At 36.9% G+C, this 24,974-nt stretch overlaps 2 protein-coding genes across 10 annotated transcripts in view; both read left to right on the top strand.

Moving 5' to 3' along the window:
* LOC128884643 (dystrophin, isoforms A/C/F/G/H) overlaps window positions 1-2,000 on the top strand; it is a 572,670-nt gene extending 570,670 nt beyond the window's left edge. For all 9 annotated transcript variants that reach the window (XM_054138171.1, XM_054138189.1, XM_054138199.1 and 6 more), the window contains one exon: window positions 177-2,000. In XM_054138171.1, the coding sequence (XP_053994146.1) occupies window positions 177-277 (101 nt within the window). In that variant the 3' untranslated portion in view covers window positions 278-2,000. The remainder of the gene's footprint in view (window positions 1-176) is intronic.
* Window positions 2,001-6,984: 4,984 nt separating this feature from the next.
* On the top strand, window positions 6,985-24,944 carry LOC128884530 (myophilin). The gene is made up of 4 exons (XM_054137958.1): window positions 6,985-7,191; window positions 23,333-23,469; window positions 23,553-23,757; window positions 24,018-24,944. Exons 1-4 carry the CDS (start codon window positions 7,135-7,137, stop codon window positions 24,186-24,188), a joined length of 570 nt encoding a protein of 189 aa, XP_053993933.1. The 5' UTR covers window positions 6,985-7,134; the 3' UTR covers window positions 24,189-24,944.
* Window positions 24,945-24,974: the final 30 nt, after the last annotated feature.

The raw sequence follows: 24,974 nt of genomic DNA on the forward strand, positions 1-24,974 counted from the left end.
AACTAAGAGGCTTGAAGATTTTGTCCGTAGCTTCTACTGAAATAAACCTAGTTACATAATTTTCTGGAACAAGCATGAACAGACACTACTTAACGATAAAGTGAAGTTTCAAACGTGGAAAATGCAGGCAAACGAACCAGTCCGAGCACAAAATATAATGTACACTTTTCTTTTAGGAGACTTAGGAAAAGCTGTCGGCGAACTGGTGACAGTGATGACCAGCGAGGACTCGACAAAATCAAATGGGCAAAGAGCACCACCGCCGGCTTTCAAGTAACGATAATGCGACCACGTTCGAGAGAATATTGAATATTCGAACGATATCGACGATGCTTACAAGCAGGAAAAATCAATTTTATCGATTGTTACGGATCAACTCTTTAATTTTAATCAATGACCAATAAGAAGTCTGGCTCTAAACGCATATCAAAGAAATGATATATCGCGCAAATGCAGGGTCAGGGGTGCCGCCATAGTGGTTTTGGGTATTTTATAAGTTTTGATATACACCGTTGTATAGCTAAATTAATATTAATAAGACAATTTATCGTTTGGCTTTGGCGGTCCCCTGAGAGTAAATGTTTACTACATATTGACACGTCATATCATGAAACTAATCGTACGAGAAAAAAAAATCTGTTGTTATATGCTTGCTAGTTAATCTATACAAGAAGATGAAGATGATGGTGATGACGAAGACGAAGAAGACGGCGACGATGATGATGATAACGATGATCATGCTGATAAAGCAAACGAAGATTGAATATAATGATTATAAAGAATTACACGAAAGGAAATATCATTAACAAATGCATGCAAAAGCAATGTATCAAATCACGTAATCTATTATAGATCGTAGGTTATAATTACCATACCCATTCTGTTCACTGCCACGGGCTCTTCCTCGACATTGATACATAACCACGATGTACATGTCGTGATTCTAGAAGACACACGAAAAGAAATACAGAAAATGTAAAAGGTTATCCACCTTGGTATTCTTTCCGCGACTTCTGGAATCCTGAATTTTACATCGACACAGACAGACACGTACACACAAACACTTATATACAGACATATCATTACACCCGCGGGCGCGTAAACGTATACATATACATATTATATATATATACATACATACCGTTACATACGTTATCACACACGTACACTGGGGACTTTTTGTAATCGATAATAAAGCAAAGCAATGTGCATTATGACTTTCAAATTTATTTTTTATCCGGTTACAATCGTTTTTTCATATTTTTTAATGAACTTTAGATGGCAATGTCTTTTATTTAAGCCTGCCGGATGTTACTTATATTTAAGAGTATATCGATAAGTATCTAATTTACAAACTGTAGGCTGTATTCTGATATGTAATAAAGTTGTCTAGAAAATAATCCCCTTTTGTCGCGCGTTTATTGGATCACGATCCTAATCGTTCCTTGGTATTGAGAAATAGAATTTATCGTAATGAGATTGTTTCTAAGTCGAACTAGGACAGATTTTTTTTATAGGTATTCTCATTTATAGAAATGTTCGTAACAATAACAAGAAGGAACAAAATATAGCAATCTTTATCGATCAAATAACAGATCGAGAGTTGTTTATCTTTCATTCGTTAAAAAATATGTTCTTTATTCGTTTGTTGTTTACCCAGGCTATAATTTTTCTCATCTTTGATCGATAATTAAGAAATGAGCGAATTTTGAGCGAATAATGACTCAGGTGAGGCAGATTGATCGATGAGCTCTCGCAAAATTGAATTTCTCGAGCAGAAGACCATCCAGGTTACAAGGACGTTACCTTGACCGGTTTTAATTCGATCCGGTTTTAATCACCCTTCGATGGAAACCGTAAGTGAATCGACAAGCAAGAAAGGATCGAATCAGGCGTGATTGCTTTCGGTATGCGTTGCCGTAAAAGTCTACAAATCGGTACTCTTTTAAAGATAGTAAAGAGGCATCGTTATCTTATCGTTGCTTAAAAAAAAAAAAAGATGTATCAGATGAATCACGATGTAACAATTACAGAAAAAAAATTAATTTCGCGTGTGTCGTCAGGAACATTCCATCGTATCAAATTCTACAAGTCATCAACATTTTTGAATCAAATTCCACGGTATTTTTCCAAAGTTCACGCTTATTCGATGAAATAAGAAACCGAGACAAAATAGAGAACGCGCGATATACGAAAGCAACACGTGTAAAATTGTAAAATATATTTAAAATTGTTTGCTATACTTTAATTTTTAAATCAAATTCACTTTTAAGAAATACATTTGTTACTGATAAGACTATATTCGTTATTCTTGAATAAACCTACCGCTCTTATTGTTTCTTGCACGAAATAAAATTGTCCTAACTCTGGATCAAAGGGACCATGGCATCATACGTGCAAGAGCAAGATGCACTCTCAGGTACGAGAGCATGTGGCCTCGACCTTGGTGCATTGCTCGACTGCACTGTGCATCGTCCCACGCAGTGGCGTAACGCCCAGGTGAGATTCCAATTTTTTCCTCGACATTATCCCTTTCGAATAAACGGACACGAATGTTCCTACAATTCACCACTTCGATCCCTTATCGCTATCGTCGTCATGTGTAAATTTGGTTCATTTTAATAGTACACGTAATTTATATTTGAATAAATTGTGACCTTTAAGAGTTACGTAACAGTTTGGACAAAACTACTCTTCTTTAATACATGTACAATAATAACGAAACACGAGTACAAGAGGAATAATAATATTCACAATCAAGAAGTAATGTTAGAATTTTTTAAAAATAGTTTATTATGCAATTGTGTTTCTTAAGGCTTCTTTTGAAGAGGACCACGCACCAGGTAGTCGAAACGTGAATATCCTAATAAAACAGGTTTGTATTCGCTCACTTTCACAAGGGACATATCAAAATTTATATTTAAATAAATTGCTACACACAATTGCGAATAAATTCCCACACGTTACTTTTATTCATCACCTATTATTCGAATAAATCGTTACCCACCTCTGCCTGGTTTAGAAGCGAGAACTCCATACTCGCAAAGTCTGGTTTCAAAGATTATACATTCGCGGGACTTCGAATACAGCCGATTGAGTCATCAATACGTGACACGTATACGAAAATACGTAAGCAGAAATTTTTGCGTACGCTAAGACCGCCCAAGGCCGATCGTAATCGTTCCCTATTATGGCACGTTTCATTGAACGCTCGTGCCCGATGACCAAATGAAAAGACGCGTAATGCTCTACAATTTTGAAATAATTATCGATAAAGGACATCGATGGCCCATCGGCTTTATAATAACTAAAATTAATCGACCTCCTTCGCAGACGATGTCTTATTTCTCTTCTTTTTATCATTTTCTCTCTTGAATTATGGTATCACTTTTTTCCTATGTTCAAATTTCTTTCACTTTTCATGAGTAATTACATCGTTGTTCCAACATTTGAACTTCTATGAATAATGTTATTTTAAATATAATATAATTTTAATTAATAATGCTCATTCTTTCTTCGAGGACTGCAATTTTAAATAATTCTACACAATGTTAAAATTAATATGTTTCGCTCTTCCTTATTACTTTAAATCGAAGTAAAAATTGTTAATTTTGTTCGAATACTTCTGCTTGGGAAGTTTATGAAGTTTACGAGGAAACTTCGCCGCGGTCCTTATCCAGAGTCTCTTACTTCCTGAACGTAAACAGTAACAAAGTGCTTTACACAGATTCTCTCAAACCAGTGCTTCTCGGGGAGAGCTCGTTATTAAGTGAATTCCGTGCATTCTTGGTGTTACGGCAATGCTTTTCTCACGGGGCACTGAACGTCCTTAGAATACAGCGAGTAAACCGACGCGCAATCGCAGCATTCAGTTTCGCTGAGGAAACATCCGAGCCAAGATTCGTGGTACTCTAATTCAGAGGCAAATCCGTACTCTGAGCAAAAATTTCATTCGGATAAGTACCATGATTCAATTTCGATAAAATGAAAAGGGAGTAAAGCCTCTTTCGAGTCACTAGAAATTGACTATGAAATTAGAATTGATTATACAATTTAGACAACAATGTATCCTATTTCAAGTATCTTTGATGTGTAATTTATTAGCACAGGGTGATCTAATACTGATTGCACTCATTTACGAATTTATTACGTAATTATGTTTCATGTGAAAGTGTGTTTCGAAGACATTCGTGAATAATCTCTGACAGTTTTGTCTTTTAGTCTTATCTTGAGTTCCAGAGTAAACCCAGATACACATTTTCTTTTTTTAAATACAGTTATCGTCGAGTATTACACACTTTTTGGCCATCTTCAATGTTGAAAAATAAAGACACGCACAGGTATGGCGAAACGGCAAATTAAAAATGATAGAAAAATGGTCGACCGTGGAAATTTCGAATCTTTTTATAGAGATTCAATGCAATGTCCACATAAAAAATTTTCCATCGTCCTATCGCCAGTTCTGTTTCCAGAACGAGTTCTCGTCGCAGCGTCCTAAAGCAACAGAGGGACTCGAGAAAGTGGTCCAGGATAAAGATGGTCGAAAGATCCTATAGTCCGTATCCATTGGAGGTTCCATGACCCAGCAAGAATTTTTTCTCCGTGAAAGAATCTCTATAAAAAGTTTCGAGAAACGATCGAACAGAAAAATAAAATTAATAAAAATGTGATCTTAATCCAGATGTTTCTCAATAAAATTAACACTGGACCTTCCAGAACAGGAAGAATATGTAAGAATAGTTCTCAGTCTACAGGTTTATTTGTTCTAAATAATTGTTACTCGTTATATGTGAAATCTCATAAAGAACGTTGAGAAGTACCTGTGGGATGAAAATTCTCCTTATAAAATTGTATTGAAAAATATAAACTGCTCCGTGACGTACAATGATTAATTGGTTCTTGGCACAATTAATAAAGCAAAGTCATTGTTTTCTGAATAAATCCAGAATGAAGTCTTCATAATTATCTCGGCTGATTGAATTTTTTATCCATTTAATATAAAGATTAATTAATAAGGGTTCTGAAAAATGTTCTGTGTTCCCTTCGACGACGGCTCTTACTTTCGAAAGCATTCTTTTATCGAATGTAAACAAGTTTGCTCGCAAAAAAATGCAATATTAACAGCGATAAGATTATCGTCTATCGGAGATTTTTTTCGAGACTTTTAGAACGAAACGAATATCATTCACGGAATTCATCAAGCTTACATCTGGAGTTGACGTCACCGGTGTACACAAATCATGCGAACGCTGCTCACATGCTACAACGTTAACAAAGCCGCGGTTGTATAAAAACGGCCCCCTTAAGCACTCCTTCAACGATTGATCGACTATCGCAATACGAGTGTAAAATTAATTGCCGACATAATTACAAAAAAACTGAGTGATGATGAACCACGATACCATTGTGTACAAATTAAAAATAAAAAGTAATTATAGTTTCCCGTGTACGTGTAAATTAAAAAGAATTGAATTTCTTGCAATTCAACGTAAGAACAATGGAAAACTGTTTCAAGTGTCTTAATAGACGATCGGTACTGTAGATTTTAATCTTACAAAAGTCCTGTGCCGTTCTACCTCGAAACAGGTTATACGTCATCGCGTAATGACCTGCGGGTTTCTATTTTTTATAATTTTAGGGTCTGACACAATAAAACTCGAAAGGGTCTTTCTTGCTACGCAGAATATATTTGGGCGGAGAATCCCTTTCTTCTTCTTCTAGTCTTCTTCTGGTCGCTATATATTTTATAGTTTTTCTCTCTTTTTTATTTTTTTGATGTTGTTAAATATAAGTTGTTATTATTGAATGCGTAAGGTTCTAGTACAAATCAGTTTCTATTTTGTAATCAGCTTCGACGATCTTATTTTACGGGTTGCAATTTGACGGATTATAAATCTTTATAACCCATCTACACGTCACAATGGGTGGCCATTGTTATTGGAATCTCGAGTACTCGAGGCTCGACCCGAATACTTGGTCATTAAAGTATAGAGGTGGTCAAGGTGACGAAGCTTCAAAAGTTGCGAACTGCATTTCGCAAAGATCTGCATTGAATGTCGAAACAGATAAGGGTAGGTATTCAAGCTACCAAAGGAAAAGTAGTTCCATCAGATATCGTTTCTAATATAATAGTGGATGAATCTCAACATTCACAATAAATTCTGCGAGTGTTGATCGATGATGTCATAAATCAACGTCTATTAGTTGTAATTTGGCGAAATATAAATTTTTTGTACAGATTTGGACAAATCACCTGTACTACGAGGATGTTCAACTAATGACTCCAACGCTTTATTCGTTCACATTAAAATAACATTCTATTTATTAACTGATGGAGCACATTAACATATATATTATTTATCGTCTATATCCTCTAATTATGTAAGAATACATGCAACACTTCAAACAAAAACTTCACTCTAGTATACACCACACTTACTTCAAGTTTTATATATGGTAACACAAACTAGAATAGCGAACTAAATGAATAAAAATTAGATCAGAAATATTCACAAATTTCCATGTGAAAAAAAAAACACTTTTTTAAGTGGAACACCACAAAATTGCATTGAAGTTAATCACTCTTATATATTAAAAAAAAAAGAACACTTGGAAACAGTTGGAGCAGGTCACTTAAGAAACTTTACTTACTAAACCATTCCTTACTTAATAATATAAAAAAAAAAAAAAAAAAAATGGAGTATCCTATGGCAACTTCTAGTATAGTTAAAACGGTACGGTTACTCCCTTCTTCGAGTACCCGAAACACCTCCAACTTCTGCACGGTATGCGGAGAAGTTTTTCGAAGGCGGCACGAAAGCGGCTCCAGGAATTCGTCGGAATGACGTCATCCTCGTGCCAGACTGGAGAACGGAGGTCACGTGTCACGGCGTCAGACGAAAACTCGATACCCGTCCAGCATCGTGGCGACCAATAGGCGCCCGAAGGATTCTCTCCAGCGAGGCGCGCGATCGCCGGTACGAACTCGGTCGTGTCAGTCGAGCCGCGACCGTGGAACAGTGAGTATCGTATACATATAGTTCTATTGTTCGTTTTGCCGAGCTGTATCGCTATCGTCGTGGTGTTTGGTCGTTTTTCTTCATTCGTTTGTACCGGTGAAGCAACGTCGAGGGTATGATGGCCAGCAACAGGGCTGCCAAGTCGGGTTTCGCGGCTGAGGCGCAGAGAAAGGTAAGGGGAAGAGTTCATTTCTTTTTTTTCTTGTCCCGACTGTCGAATGCAACTAGAGATGGTCATTTGTACTTCTGCGTGTTTTACGACGTCTCGAGTTCAGGAGAGTGTTAAAGATACCGGTCAGGGGGTCGCGTTAGCATGAACGAGTGTGTGTTGGTGTTTGTTTGGTCCAGGAGTGATGTAGTGGAAAATCGTTAAATCTTTTATATATGGAGCATTGAGGCAATTCGATTTTTAGAGAAATTTTGTGTAGGTGGATATGTGTGTATGGAAATGATGGATGTTGGAGTATGTTTGGATGTGGATTTTAGGGGTGATTCATAAGAAAATCATGAAGTTTATTATAGTGATTTTGGTATAATTGATACCACTCAATTTTGTTTTAAATTATGATTATTGGATGTTATCTGTGTGAGTGTGTGTGTGCATGTATATGTATGTTGGTATATTTGTTTTCTTTTACATCTCAGTGAAAGGCCAGTAAAATTATAAAACCTGCTATAGCGATGTTTACATACGTCAACGATGTCATTAAATTCTTGAAGTGTGTATAGATGTACGCATGTATGTTGACCTTGGTTTTCTGATTCACTTTAAGAGTCATCAAAAAATCCTTACTCCTTTCTATCTATCACTGACGTCATTAAATTTTGGACAAAATATCATATGGACGGATGTATACGTTCACTTCTATAATCCTATACATCTCAGAATCGGTCTCAGGAGTGGTCTATCATTAATCGTGAAGTTTAGTTTGATGAAGTCCCACCACGGGGCATTGACGCCATTAAATAATTAACGGATTTGATAAGCTAGGGGAAACGTTGACGCGGAGGTTGCCATGCTCCCTGTGGTCTTAGAAATGTATATAAAAAGTTTGACTAGTGGAAAGTAGAAAATGTGATACGTTCAGAAGTAGTACCAGGAAAGTTCTGCAACAACGTCAGCTTTTCCTTTTCGCACGCGTCACTTTTAGTTGGTGCCACCGTGACCTACTGCGCGACCATCCCCCGTGGAATTCGACCTAGTGAGGGTGCGTGGCCGCGCATGTGCGGTGACCGGGGTTCATTGCACCTGAACTCGTGCAAACGACAGAAGATGAAGATATATTTCCACATTGAGTGGTTTTCAGTGCGTAGAATGCGTGTCGATAATTTTAATTCAAAGAATTTAAACGATATTGATTTCTTAACTTAACTACTATTCAAAATCATAGAGGGCTTCCTTTTTCTATTAAAAATCTCTTAAATTTGTCCTGATTTTAATAACTATGAATTTATTAGAACAGGTGTGAAATTGTTATCGAATTGTTTGAATATTCTAATCTTTTTTTTCTGAACTTGTCCTCACATTGATTTTTTAAGTTCGAGTACATAAATTATTTAGAATAATAGGTGGACGAATATACTTTCACAATAAGAACATTTGCACGTCGTAAAATGTTCAGAGCCTCGCAAAATAATTAACTTCAGGACCTGATTAGTTTAGACTCGTCATTGGGAATTCTGTTTTTGTTTTTTTTTTTTCGTTCAGTGATTCGAAGGAATGTAAAGTCGATAAATATTGGGTTGCTTCATTGTGATCCAAGGAACAGTGGGATTATTCTCGTGTTTACCTTGGATCTGTGCGTATGTGCCGGTCAGACGTCTGTAGATTACGATGCTCGAACCGAGAGATTCCGTAACGCTTATCGGAGATTAATCCCATAAGTAATCGGAATGCACAATGTGTATTTGCACAGTTTGATATCCTAGCTGGTCGCTATGAATATCAGTATAAGGGACGCTCTTCAAACATTTCTGACAAATCGTTAACCCCTGGATCGCATACCTCGCCCAATTGGGAACTCGATAAAAACAATTCGTATAACACTAATCGATAATGTCAAATGTACCCGTATTCTATGAACGTTTATTTATTTTGACAATTAACAGGTTGAAATCGAATGTTGCATGTCAATTAATAATAACACATACAAAATTTAATCGAAGACAGCAAAGGCTATGCTTTTTACAATTAAACATTAACGGTTCCAAGAAATGATGGGGATGACCACGCGTTTCTTAGCCAAGCACCTGTCGCGCCTCTTATACAGTATTCATTGTGTATATGACATTGTTTACATATTCGAGTATGGAACCTAATATCAGAACGGATAAGCATTAGCTACCTAATAGCCTTGCAGGTTCAGCAGCTTGTTATTTAATAAAGATAAAGTCATTTCTAGTAGTGAATGTATTTAACCGACAATTTCGACGTCCAACAAGAATAAAAAATGACTGGATAAATGAAGAATTTAAAATACACTGAAACAGTTACCTTGCCTATCGATGCTCGAATTGTATAGATGTATAAAATATCACGTTGTGTATTTCTTATTTAATTTATGTCATGTCTTATGTTATTAAAAAGAGAGAAATAAAAAATTTTTGAATAGGAGTGAAACGTCAAACATGCATCAGAGAGATAGTGTATGTGGACGTAGATAAGTCGTGTGCAAACGAAGGATTGACGAAGAATCATCAAAGTTTTGATACGCTCAAGGAGTGTTTCTTCGGAACACCTGAAGACACACCGGGTGTGCCCACCTTTTGCTTCGAATTTGCTCGTGGGTTCTCTGGCAACAGCTGCCAGGCGGTCCCTTCTCTCGGGTCGGGGAATTAAAATGAGACTCCGCTGCCAAAGAAGGGAGCGTCCCTCACGAAACTCGATGGCCATGGTACACTTCTTCTCAGTAATCGTTTCGACGTTGGCTACCTAACATTTTTGCGACGCTGTCACGCGATAGAATGTTCACCTGATAATACAGTACTTTATCAGCGTGTACATTATTATATTAAATACTTATAAGAACGTTCTTCCAAGTAGATACCAGATAGAAACTGTCCAGACTTATTTTTTCGAAGCGATTTTGTATGTTGAACAATTTTAGGAGAAATACAGCAGAAAACTTGTAAGAAATCCAACACATAATTAAAAGCAAATACAGGACTATGGAAGAATATAAATATTCTTAAATAGTAAAAACCTTATTAAATTAAAAATTTCATCTGTCTCTTGCAGCAAAACTTATCCGTTACATGTCAGAAATTAATCCTAATTCAAGTAAGTAAATCAACTGTAATCAACTGCCCCAAAAGTCGAATCAATTACGATAACGAGTGACATGTCGAGAAAACTCGTATCTAGAAAAGAAGAAATGGAGCAGAATGGTATCTCGATTAAATAACAATGCGAGCACTCGTGCTCGATAATTGGAGAAATAAATGCCTCTAATCGAAGAACACCGTCGCGCCGTTTAGTACAAAAGCTGAAGCATCTCTCAATTAAACAAGGGAGGGAAAAAATGGGGCAAAACACAAGGGGTCCGTTGTTCGCACCGGTTCCTTTTTTGTTCCTCGTGAGACAATCGGCGAGCAACGAGACCGAAGGACGCTCGTGGAGGAACGAGTGCTCATTACGAAGATACGCTTATCGTCGACGGAATGCAGCGGTTCGCTCGCTGTATGTGGTACACTGATAGCCGTCATGGGTTTGCGTCTCACGATTAGAGGGCGTTAGCTGGAGGAGACGTGGAATCGTAACGGAAGGTGCGTTGCGCTCAAATTTCCAAGGTCCGAGACTATTATGTAATCTGTTAGCGGTACCAGTAATCGATCGACACGCATGCACGTGTTGCGCGACAATTCCAGTACGACGAAAGGTCAGCGATAGTATTGTTATCGGTATCTTCGTGGCTGCTCCGCGAACCATGACCACCTTTCATGAATAGCGGTTTCGTCGGTTCGCAGATACCCTCTGCTAGTTAGGAATTCTTATGCGACGGTTTCAGAGGAGCGATTAAAAATAGTAATTTAAAATAATAGCGTGCAGTATCGAATTGAGTCGTAACGAGCCAGATGTAACGAACAGAACGCGGTGATAACTGTAATTTGCACGTATTCCCATGCGACTGTTCGCTAATTGGGAGAGGTAGGCAGGACTATGTTGCAAATACTAAATTTGCGCTAATGGCTGATGAACGATTATTATTTTTATTATTTTTGTAATATGAGAGAAAGGAAATTGCTAACAGTTGAGATATTTGTAAAGGATGAAAACATACGTTATGTGGACGAAATTTTGAAAGAATGTAAATGTTGGACTATGTTCATTTATGCAATTCATTCCTCCAGTGATACGGTGAAGCTTGTTGACAAAATCTAGAAATGTATTCGTGAGGACATTGGACTCTGAGCTTGGTTGAAACTTATTGCTTGAAACTTTGTTTTTAGTCTTTGAACGAGTCAAATAATGTCTGCGACAGTTTCGATTTTAATCATAGTTTTTTTATTTGAATAGAAGCGTCACAATGCTTTATGTATTAATTTAGTAAATTCTCTTTTACATATTCATTTAATAAATTCACTTGCATATAGGAACATAGTCAATTCTTTTTTATATATTGATTTAGTAAATTCTTTTTTATGTATTCATTTAGAAAATTCTTTTTCCATACTGATCTAGTAAACTAAAATGTAACATTGAGTCGAGCCTTTTTCTTTAAGCGCCATATAGGAAAGATGCTTCGTTAAAAATTCGAGATAACAATTACAGCCACGTGTTTCCGTGAACGTCGCGCTATGAATGCGCAGTATTATGCCTCGGATCTAAACATAGACGTGCTTCATCCCCGAAGAGGATATCTGTATTAGCCACCGGAAGTGCTATAAAGTGGTTTCCGTTTTAGGAACGAATAACTCAAGACGCCACGGAGAGACTTTGCTTCTTACGATTTTAGTTTCATCCATTAACCCATTCACTGCCAACAACGAGATATCTCGTAGTTCAAATTGATTGCAGTTACTCAAGGAATTTTATAGCCTTTTGAATCACGAATTATTGTAAAAGAAGATCCTGAATTTTCTTTTTAAAACAACAAATTTAATATGACTTTTTATTATCAAAATAATAACTTAGATTACACGTCTGTATTAAATCACGGTGCTCAAGGCAAAATTATTTTTGATTTCGAAACTTGTATCGTGATAATCAATGTTAGATTATCGTTCGTTCCGGTTCTTCCTCCTCGAGATTTTCACGCTCGCTGACCTTTGAGTCGTTCATCGTCCTGTTCGGGCATTCAAGTCTCCAAACAACGAGGTTTGATTCGCGATTAAGAAATTCGGAACAGATATGGCCACAACTTTATTGGAATAATTAGTGACTAATATAAACACTCTATACAGGAATAGTTGAAATTTTTACCTAAATAAAGAAATTCCATTAACGAATAACAAGCTACTCGTCCATGACTTCTCAAATAAAAATTAGAATTTGGATACCATACCAGACTTCTTGAATAATCTTTAATCATTCATCCCTACAAATTTCTTAGTTTCTTCACTCGCAACTCCTCGGAGTTCTCATTGCTTGAATCTCACGAATAAAAAAATGTCGAAACGCAAAATTATCTCGAATATCGAAAGGGTAAATATTTAAGGGAATTAGCCACGAAACGCAAACGTCTCGGCAAAAATTCCGCTCTGTTGCAATCGCGAGCCGCGAAACTCCACGTTCGCGCACCGAAATGAATTCGTATACAAATCATTAGTTGACGCGGCGAGGCCGAGCATGGCAATAGAGGCGAAGGACACCGAGCATGCAGCACGAATTCTGTCGAAGCGAGTCGTGGCACACGTTCGTGGAATCCTACGTTTGCATTCTGCTCGTTCTCTTCGCGAAAACGAGAGATGGAAACGAGGTTCTCTCTGATTCATTGGAACACCTTAACAAAATCGTAAGCAGTCGATGAAGAGACGATCAGGTGCGAATATGGCATAAAACCATTGAAGCCTTAATCTTGGATCCAGGAGCTCGATGAATACTGATTTTTTAATTTAACTGCTGGTGAGAAGCTTGAAAGAAAATTCTTCGTCATTGAAGATTGGCATGATTTATGCGAATCTGTTAATTTTATTTAGAACTCAATATCTGATGGCTTGATGACCACGATGAGGACACATTTATGAAATGGTTTGATACTAAGTATATAGATGATAGTGATGGAATGTAACGATTACCAAATATTGCGTTGAACAGACTTTCAGGAAAGGAAATGACACTTGAAATTAGCTCGTGGCTTCGATAAGTCTAAAGCCTCTTCTGTCGATAATGTGTTCCCAGAAAGATACATGGTGGGAAGCCCTAAACGTTTAAAACGCTATCGACCAAAGAAATCATCGGTACATGACTAATCGTCCACTTCCTCTCGAACAAGGAAGTAAGTTGTGTTTTCTCTTAGAATCCTTAGGGGCGAACAAAATACTTTTATCCGGTTAAATGAGTCGTTTAGAAACTTTACGATTCATTCTGTACATTTCCTTAAAGGAGGACGCCACTTCAACGGTTATAAAAATTGAATTCTTTGCACCATCTTAAAATTTCACGTTTTGTAACGGTGCCCCGAAATATTAAGGCGAAATTCGAAATGTTCACGAAGATGTTTTACCAAAAGCGTATTACAGAGATAAGTAATGGACATTTCAATTTTAAATACGTTTTTCTCGAAACCGGTTTTCCCAAACAGGTTGGTAACTTATTTCGAAGACTACTTATGCAACTGACTGAAAATTTGGACATAACTATATCATTTTAATGCTCTGATACTTTTGGAGAAAATTGTCAACGCTCTCCATTCTTTCCTTTTCGATACAGTGCTATTCTCAAAAAAAAAATATCAATGGAGTGATATTCATCTACGTTCCAAAAATTCTAATTTTATTCTGACTGAATTATGTTCTCCCTATGGAATACCATGTTTCCTGTACTTGCGTACCATTTTCATTTTTTCGATATGGAGGAATGAAGTCGTTAAATGAAAAAAAGTAAAATGATTGAATGGAAACCCTCGATCCTTGGTAACTACCGTCATCATCGATACGTAATTCTAGAAATTAACACCATTTTCGAAACTGGAGCGCCGTCTGATGACGATTTAAGTAAAATGCTGTTGAGGTAAATTTCCTTAAAGGGTATAATCGTGCAACCTCGCGTTCCCCGTGGTAAAGTATCGCGATAAAATTAAGTGCAAAGCACAGCCCATTCTGGAGGGACTTTCTCTTATTCGTGAGTCATTCGAATAGCTTCTTCCTTATGTCATATCTTCGTCGGCCTAAGTCGACTTTAATTATTTATCGATCGCTTGCACCGATGATTTATTACTTAACCGAACGATCTCCGCCCGAACACGTTACGAAATCCGTGCTAATTGGATACTTGGATAAACTTCTCCAAAACTGAGCTAACTGAGTCACGTATCATAACAGATGCAATCTTTGGGGAATCAAAAATAAAGATGTAAAACTAACTCTTGTTAATAAGCTTCAAAGCACTCATCGGAATTTCAAAATAAAATTAATGCTCCGAGACTGATCGACAGGAATTATTTTTAAATTATAGTGTCACAATTTCCTCTCAGACATCTCGAATACTGTTTGAACATTTTAATCGTAAACAGGAAACGAATTGACGCGCGAGGAGAAGATTTTAAATTGCACAGTTAATTAACAACGAGCCTGAGAAAGATGACCGAGTTCGCGGCAACCTCGACGCTACCATTCCTGACCTTGCATTCTGTTAAATTAACAATCCCATATTCCCACGAGCGCTAGAACACATTTCACGGTCGAGGAACAACCGTGAACTTCCTACTTAAGATTCTATTCAAACCGAATCTCGAGTGCTCGTTAAAAATCACATGTATATTAATGAGCCGACAGTTGGTCTCGTTTCTATCATTCGAGCGATACAATTAACCGTTGATAAACTATTAATGACAGTGCAACAGTGTATTAAATTTCTTTTGCTAATCAAGTATCTAAGATTTCTATGGACTAGATAACAGTATATTTTTTTAAGGCATTGTAAAACATCCAAGAAGCAGAAGTTGGGTAACTAGAAGCTAATCAGATTTAATCCTATTACCACAGTGACTCCTAATCACAAAACCGCGAACCACTACCGTGCTTTAAGCTAGGTGTACTGTGTCATAAATGTTCTACAGTTGATCTGACGTTTCGTTGAACTTTTTTTTTGTGTAGTATTCAAAATTGTGAATACAATTAATCATTTTTGTCCCTTTTCTGTATTTACAATAAACGTATACGACCTATTTAACGCTGTCTGAAACCATGCTCCATAAAGAACAAAAAACTAATTTGAAATTTCCATATGTCACCTTATTCTAAAACTGTGCTCACTCGAATATCCTATTTGTCTAATTCTTAATATAACAATTTAAAAAATAGTGACCAAAAGCCATCCTACGATTAGAACCATTTAGAAACTATTAGATCGTCTCACAAAATTCATGACACTTATTCTTCTGCTACTCAAATTAATATGTGAAACATACCTAAGTGCTATAAAACAAACAAAAAATATACACGTCGAATTGAGTAATCTCCTCCTTTTCGAAGCCGGTATTCTCTCGTTTTACAATATCTTCCCACCTTTCTGGCATAATCGCTATTTATTAAATATCGACTCTGTCTATAGCACGAATTTATGGGACGACCTAATAGAATTACCAGCATCAGAAGAGAACAGTGAACTATACGATTTCGGTAGACAAGGGTGACATAAACCTAATCCATGGACCCTGTCGCGAGTGAACGAGCAAAGCCAATAAATGGATTAAATCGAAGTTCCGAAGCGATTGTATAACCGTGACGTATTTGTAAGTGACTTCATTCAATTTGCAAACTTCCACGTATGAGCACGGGACTGCGATGCCTTACCTGTTCAGGCTTCATCTCGTTTAGAGGCCCTTATATGGCCGACGGCAAGCAACAACCTTCGTGGTAGCTCGAGAATTGAAAAAGTATTGCGTGTAACTGGATAAAACCGTCCGGGAATAATGCAACGCGAGGTCTTGCAAAGTGGGTCAACGATTTTTTTCACGAAAGGTGCTCGAATCAACTGAATTGTGCGCTTCATTTGAGAGAAACGGAGCAAAGTTCATAGAAACCTCGAGTCTGACGGGCTTTTGGGGTCGTGAACAACGCGAATGCTGTATTGCTCATAATTATTGAAACGGCACCGAAACTTGGTTCGGATGATCTCGAGGAACGAGCCACGGAACATCTTGAAACAAAAATATAATAATATTAGTAGGTTAAATACTTAGCCATGAAAACTGATGGCTTGATCCCACGTTCAATTTGTATTCCTTCCTTAAAAGAATTCAAAAGTAATAAAACTGTGGTGCAATCTCCAGAAATGAAGACTTTTCAGAAAATAAAAAACCTCTTTTCTTTTCAATTAGTAACATACGTTTCAACACAGAAGTTTCTCTAATTCTTCAGGATTTTTTTTTCAGTTGGAGTAGCAGTTACTTATCGAATAAATAGGTCGGTTAACAACGTTAATTCTACGACCGATAAATTAATTTAACTCGACACGATCCAACGAGAAACGCGATTTGAAGAGTGCTTCCTTCAATTTGTCCGGTGGTTCGCCGACGGCAGGCCTCTGACCCAGTTTACACGACCGTGAACAAGCTAACGTGCCATTAAAAGCGTCGCTGCTGCGAGTGCTGGAGCGCAAGACGATCCTTTAATTGCAAACACTTGCCCTCTTCTGACGCATTCGAATCACGTTTGCCCGCGACAATCTGCACTTGTCGCGCGTGCTCCAACAATGGTTTGCTCTTATATAGGTTACGTAAGAAACAAGGATGTTTTGTTTATGTTTCTGTATTTATCTTAATTGACATCTACATTCAATTAAAAAGGTCCCCGGACACTCAACATTTCCAATTTTCACCTCTTTACAAGGTGGTTTTGAAATTTGGTAATATTTAAAAAGAAATGTTGCACACGAAAAAGAAAAAATACACGAAAAATAGAGGAATGATTACAGTGGAACCTCGATTATTGCAGGAAGTCATGCTGAAAATTCGTGCAATAATCGAGGTAATTAATCGCAGGGGTAACAAGGTGTAGAACTCTTTGCCGGAACGAGATAAGGTGTACAAAAACTTTCTTGCTAAGTATGTATTATTCTACGAGCGAACATAAAACGAAAAGTCAGTCTCCATTTTGAAATTGGAAGTCTCTTTCTCGAGGCACTACTTTGAATCTCAGATAGACGAGAAATGCTTCTCAATGCCTCTTGACACAAGGTACATTGAACATACTGCTTTGAATGCGCATTCGCAGGCTATAATATTTAACAATTTTATATTACTTCGACAATTCTTCATGCAGTGAAATCAACTGCTTTCTGTACTCTTCCACTTCACCCACTGCGCCTAAGGATCATCTAATAGCGTCTAGGTTGAATCAAGGCTATCACCAATGACTAGATCTGTTAATGCGAAATGATATGTTAATACGAAAGATACAGTATGCAGTAAATAAGTATGCAGAATATATTTCATAAAATGCTATAATGATAACATTTCAATTTGCATAAGTGTACATGTTCTGCATACGCTTAGCATATGCATTTGCACACAGTCTAATATTGACAATGATTAGAAATCCTTGCCCTGTTATAAACCTTAGACACAATTGATCTTAAACTCGAACGATCGATCGACTTCTCACGCCTATTAACTATTTATTCAGCATCTTATGTCTTCTAAATTTAAAAGCAACGAAAACAATGCTCTTCGCAGAGTGCATACACACACATTCCTAGATGTCGTCCATTCAGCCACTGACCATGCTTACCATAGGTTAACTTTGATGATCGATCGATAAATGATTTGATTCAAATTGGTAGATTCGTGTCACTTATTCTCTACTGTCCCACGGGGGTCATTAACTTCGAAGCATTCGTAAATTAGATTAATGAATGCAGGAAATGAGAAGAAAAGAAAAACAATGATACTAGAAATTATTAATTTCGTTTTATGGATTACCATTCACTGAATCGACTTTCAATGTTCATCAAATTCATAGAACATTCAAATCTCTGGATCACTACGACGCTCAATTGCTGTAATCTCAGCTCCCTAATCCAGTAACCAAGATATTAATCGCCTTCCTCACAAGTCTAATCTTCATCCATAGCAATAAATTCAAAACGTTATCGACCTTTATATCGTAATCCTCGTAAGTAAAGTATTATTGTGAAAAGTATCGATATAATTTTTTAGATAACATATGTGATTTTCACCGAAATGGATGAAAGTATAAAGATCAAAATTAGTTTCAAATAATCAAGCAGCATTTCTTTGTCTGTTGCAATTAGAAGAAAGCTTTCGCGTGATAAGAGATTGCGGTCTACGAAAGCGTCCTTTGTCAGGTCGAAGGAGAAAAATGATACAGGTGAGAGGCTGGTTGTAACCCCGCATAATTTCGAACACAATGGGCTCCACCACACCCTTCGAACTTTAGAGGCCTGCTCGAGAAGAGCTGGACTCAAGATCGCTTGGTATGCAGTGGAATGTATATAGGTAGACGTCACACCCTGTCCCTAAACTTCACGTTTTGCTTTTTGCTCTTCATGTAGTCTAGACACGCGGCCTTCTTAGAATTTAATATATTTAATGGTCTCTGCCTAGAATTTAAGCAAATTGTCACGCGATGTAAAGGTCGATATTCCTTTTCCTGACTTGAAGACTCATCCTTCATATTAATTTTTCAGCGAAATTATTACAAGAGTGGGTCGTTCATTACTTTATTACTTTTGACTGGTTCCCAATTAAACACATACGATAGCAATCCTAGAAAAATGTTTTCACCATCACTGCTAATTTAAATAATATACGAAGTTTAAAAAAAATAACATGAGAATGTAAAACGTGGTGCTCAAACTCGAATGGTTCCACTGTTTTACTAAAAAAAAAAGAAAAAGAATGTAAAGCCAGTTATTTCAATAATCGCACAAATACGAAACGAAGAATAACGTATTTACGATTAGCGTAACGCGATTAGGCGTGTTGGCCTTCAGGTTTACGAGAATCGTCTACACGAGTGACGGGGAAGTTAATGCGGCAGGTGTTTTCACAATCGACTTCTTTAGATCGGCCATTGCTTCTGCGTGAATCGCAAATATTTTCCGTGAGCACGGCGTTGACGAGTGGACACTGGTTTCATCCGTTAATGAAATTATCACACGCTTACTTAATGCCTATATATAGAATTCACATAGTATTCCACATTGTCAGCTCGTATCACGAAGATAGCAGACGCCAGCTGGCGATTCGATAAGTTATCGTTAAATGCAAAACGTATTCGCAAAGGGAACCCTATACGGCTTACCTGACATCAAACTCGGAGTCCACGATGAATATTCACAAATAAGTATAATGAATAGTTTATTTTTAATTAAATGATGCTTGATGTGGATCATTTTCAGTGATACATGGATATATCGTAGGCATGAATAATTTTATAAAAAAGAAGAAATGTATGAATCTGCAAATACCAAGAGGATAGTAATCATTATGGATAGGATGTGTAAATAAAATTCATTCGACAGTGAAGTGACATGAAAATGTGATGACTTGAATGAGTGGACCAATAGAAATGAACCAACTATTTATTAAGATCACTTCGTCAGCCATTTTGATGAAAGAAGGTCCTAACTTTGGAACATAATTTAGTATTGAGTATTTACTTTTTTATATGTCCAATTTGAATCCTCGAGGGATGCGATAATTTCAGAAGACAATAGCGTACCGAGTGGGCATATTTCACGGTTGGTTAATTAGAATAAATTTGCATGTACACGATGTCGTATCGCTCGAAGTTAATATTTTGCTAATTAAATTTGAAGTTATGTCAGAGCCTTGATGAAGCTATGCTGTCAAGAATGTCTCAGTTTTCGACCATAAACGGTTAAGCATCGCCGATGGGTAACCACGGTGAGCGCAGTTTACGTAATCCACCCTACTTAAAACAGCCACTACCGCGGTGGCAAATAATGTATAAAGCAAAAACTGAAAATCGTTAAGAGACATTAGTCATGTTCCATTTGCGTCTTGTTAAGTCGTCGACGAAACAAGAAAAAGCGAGAAACCTGATTGGCAAGCTGTACACGAAGCACGATTAACATTATTAAATGTTTGTAACCGAGACGAGTTGAAGAGAATGTCACTGGACAAAAGGCAGAGAATAAAATATATAGGAGCATTGAATTCGGAATAAATGAATGGAACTGATGCAATAGGGAATAGAAATAGTTCGATAGAGATCTTTAATTAACGAATAATAACATTGTAACAAAAATTAACTGCGAGTGTTTATGCAAACATTCATGAAATATCAACAATAATATACATGTTACAACGTTTCGAAGATAAATACTTTCGTTTAAGTTTCTGTTCTTTAGCTCTACATGTGAAAATATGAATATGCATAAATATCTGCATAGTAATGAAGTACAACGTTGAAAATCGTACAGATAAAGTGACATATACTTTGTACTTTATATTAATCGTAAAATGTACGTGTTTAAGCGACACGCGCGGAATGTCGTGGAGTATTCCAATACGGGCACGATTTGAAAAGAAAGCTTGAACATTTCGACACAAAACAATCTCTGTTAACGGTATCATGCTACATAATGATTGCTGTTACATAGTCTGACTTCAGGAAGGAAGCACAATTTCAACAGACTGAGATACGAGTTCGGTGAAAGCGAATACCTTTAACGTGAAACTTCTTTGCATGAAACTCGGCATTGTTCCGACTGGCTTCCTGATTTGCATCGAAAAATTTACGATTCCTATTATACAGTCGTTTTCACTTTGCATGCCGAACTTTGAGATCGATGAAATTCTCTTAATTCCTGATTCGATTGTTTCGTATTACTCGGTATCAGTGAAAGTTGAATCTTCAACTTCAAAGATTTCAGTTTGATATTTCACACGTGTGTATAGAAAAAGCTTCATTTCCATAAAGATTGACGAGTGTCCTAAACTTCTGAGCGTCACAGTAGACACGAAAATTGACCTTGTCAAATGTATAATAGAAGTAATTGTTAGTCGTGCTGATTCAAGAGGTTTAGCTCCTTAGCGCGCGCTGCATAAATAAACCATTACCATATTAAGACTTCCATGTTAACAAAAGGTCTTTGAAAATGTCCTAATTGCAGTTAGCAAATATATTTCACTTGCCAAAGCAAGACAAGTAGCTTTCTGTATAATAATGTTATAAAATTATAGCACTAGTGTTGGATTGATTATGGGTAGCAATTTCTTCACTGAAGAATATGTCTTCATTCTGCATTAAACTGAAGAATCTCCATAAAAAAAAGACGACACAAAAATTGCTTATACCATTGATTAAACTCTTGATGTAAGAATCAAACGCGCGGCTCGCGATACCGACACCGGAAGTCGCTTCTAATTTCATCAAGGTCAATTTCCCAATCTACGTTGGCCAAAGCCTCGTAAGCCTAAATATGTATTCATTTTGTTTAATTTGGGTTATCAATCAACTGATTATTTTTGGAAAAGATTAACTGTTTAAGAAAGATTCCAAACCGCGAGACTTCGAATAATCTTTTATAATTTCATTTCATTTATGTTCGCTGTAAATTGCTGCGTAGCAGTAAGATTCTAATGTAAACAGAAATTTTCTGTTTCCGCGCACCAAATATTCGAAATCTTTCGTTACGAAAACACTTTTATGAGGCTACCAGATGCCAGATCTGGTAGTATGTTATTCTAATCGCATGATCAGGACCCTGGACGTTTTACGACGCGAAATACATCACGATCAAGACACCGTATGCCTAACGGAATATGCATACTGCACAAGGATGAATGCGTCGGTCCAAGCTTGTAAACCTTTCCTTTTTAGGTAACCTTATACGTGAATAACTGTGCGACCATTGCGCGTTTTCCGTCGGTCCCTACAGGCATCGGAATGAAAACTGTACGCAATAACTATGGATCGATCGTTTTCAAATCGTCATATAAAAATTGGTTTGCTCCCGATTGAATTGCAATAATAAATCAACGGACTAGACAACGACTTCTTCTTTGATCTCCTTATCAGAGTTGAGCATCGATTACTTATATGGTAATCACTCACAGTTGTCAGATTAACGACTCATTACGTCGGTTCATTGGCGCAAGCATCAGGTAAAACATAATCAGAAATAACGAGAATCTATACCTTATTTCTAAATAAAAGCTGTTTTTATTTAGAAATAGAAAGTGAGAAGATAGTTTAAGATTGCCTCGTCAGTCAAATATGTATTCCGTAGAATTTTGATTGTAACAACCAACAACTACTTTTCTTTTTCTGTAATTACTTCTCAATTAATTTGTGTTTAAACATCAGGCAATAATCAATTTACACTAAGAGGAAAACATATGATACGTGAAGAGGAAGGAAGTAAATAGGGAAACCTGCCCACTTCTGAAACACTCATCGGCGATAGCGTAGGCGGAAACGTGTTCTCGGTTTCTGTGAGCGTTACAAAAACTTTCTCCGAAACGATGCTTGCGTTTATAGGGAGAATTTGTGGAACGCGTTGGAAAGAACAACGAAGTGTTGAAACATGTTGGGTCAGTGACTCCCAGCGACTGCTCGTGTCGCAGACCCTACAGGATGTGTTACTTGGATCACTGGCACATCGCATAATTAATAACAGGCAACGGTCGGAGCCTCGTGTTCTATCGAGTTTGAAAGATTGATGACGAATCTCGAGGCTCCTGCGATAAGAATGAAATTAAATATGAAAAAGGATTGCCCTTTGATTCGAAAAATTGACGAGTCCATGCATACAGGGTGTCCAATGAGGTATTCAAGAAACTTTATCAAAGTCAGCAGGTCATTCTACTATCAGCGCTAGAGATCTATATGTATTTCATTCCAATTATACCGAAAATAAGATTTTGAGTATTTATTTCGTTTCATTCTTTATTTCACTTTAATTTCCCAGAAAGTCTATTAATGTCAACTTGTTCTGTATTATTTATTTATATAACAGACTATTGAACTTTAGACATTTTCCAAAGAAGATCTAAGAAAACTGGTTTGAATGGTTCATAGTAGCTTTTCGCTAAATGATCCTATCGTTTGCTTCGTCGTCCTGTATTCGAAAGCTTCTGCGCGCTGTAACGTTATTTCTAACCGAGCAAGGGTTCAAGGAAACAGTGATTGACGATCATAAATCGGCTCTGTTGCAGATCAACAGTAAATACAGCGAGGAGTTGGCGCAGGAATGTTTGGAATGGATCAAGACGATCACGGGCGAAAATATAAATACTAACGGGGACATGGACAACTTCTATGAGATTTTGAAGGACGGGACCCTTCTTTGCCAGTATGTATACTCCTTGAAAAAAAAAAACACTTGTTGATACGGCGAAGATTTCTGCCATGTTAATCGACGTTTACGTATTTCAGACTAGTGAACGATATCAAGGAAGGTTCGGTGAAGAAGATTAACAAAACCAGCCTCGCTTTCAAGTGTATGGAAAATATTAACGCCTTCCTCGAAGCCGCAAGAGCGCTGGGCGTTCCGGCTCAGGAGACGTTCCAGACAGTCGATCTCTGGGAAAGACAAAATCTCAATTCCGTAGTGATTTGCTTACAGTCTCTAGGTAGAAAGGTACGAGAACGTAAAGTATTTCATTTATTGTACTGGTACATAAATATTTTGCTTAAATATAGAGTCCGTAGAGCTTGTTTCGAAATGGAGCACTCTTAAGTTACGTAAAAGAGTATAAACGGGGTGAGAAAAGGAGGATTCATGAATCTATGCTTGTATGATGTTTTCGTTGGCATAATAAATACATTGCTATAAATTAAAAATGATATATTGTAAAAATTAGTATTTGGCACTATTTTAACGTGAAATTTGCTTTCCAGGCGGGCAACTACGGTAAACCAAGTATCGGACCAAAAGAAGCGGACAAAAATGTACGCAACTTCACCGAGGAACAACTGAGGGCTGGACAAGGTGTTATCAGTTTACAATATGGCAGCAACAAGGGTGCTAATCAAAGTGGCATTAACTTTGGGAATACTAGACATATGTAAACGCATTCATCGTAACGTCACCCGAAGAAATTCCAACTTCACTCGCTCCTTTTATTTTATTTCCATGATGTACTAGACTTATAGACAATGTTCGTCGTACAACAATCTTTCTTGTCGTGGTCCAAATTAATCTAAATGGCGCACAAAACAGATCCGCGCGCGTGGACGATGAACCGGATGACTTTGTATGCATTTACACTAGGAGATAGTAAAATACGTGCATACCGATGGGTATGTTGTAACATTCTTTTTCGTACTGTTTCGGCAAAATGAGCAATCTCAACAAAACACACCTTTGCTCAAACTGAAAATTTCAAGCGTACTTCTAGTATCGTAATACGTAGATCGTTAATGAATTGTGAACAATTGAAAGTGCTATAAAGAAAAAAGAAGTATTTGTTCTTTGAAGGGAAACCAATTTATTTCCAAATGTAAGAACAATGTTACATTATGCTGCTAATAAAGATTGGACTCCATGTTTGTTAAATATTACATATAGATTATAAAACAGAGATACTGATGCAATTAGATACTCTGTTACTGTTACTGTAAAACCTCGTACGAGTTACAGTGTAACCAAATTATACTTTAAAAATTCATGTTGCACGTGAGATGATAACTATTATAATTATTGTATAATGATAAATGATATATAATTATATTAAGTATTTTGTACAAATATTTTTTGATGATTATAAAAATAATTTTTCATAATGTATTGATGAAATGAGTTAATAAACCAACCCACAGACTATATTAATGTGTAATGATCAAATCAAATCATAA

Source organism: Hylaeus volcanicus, chromosome 1 (assembly GCF_026283585.1).
Source record: "Hylaeus volcanicus isolate JK05 chromosome 1, UHH_iyHylVolc1.0_haploid, whole genome shotgun sequence".
Taxonomy (NCBI): Eukaryota; Metazoa; Arthropoda; class Insecta; order Hymenoptera; family Colletidae; genus Hylaeus; species Hylaeus volcanicus.

Excerpts from the sequence above, each read along its gene's own strand:
- LOC128884530 (XM_054137958.1), top strand. The coding sequence starts at position 7,135 with ATGATGGCCAGCAACAGGGCTGCCAAGTCGGGTTTCGCGGCTGAGGCG. Across the intron at positions 7,192-23,332 it reads CGGCTGAGGCGCAGAGAAAG|ATCAACAGTAAATACAGCGA; the intron begins GTAAGGGGAAGA and ends GCTCTGTTGCAG. Across the intron at positions 23,470-23,552 it reads GACGGGACCCTTCTTTGCCA|ACTAGTGAACGATATCAAGG; the intron begins GTATGTATACTC and ends TACGTATTTCAG.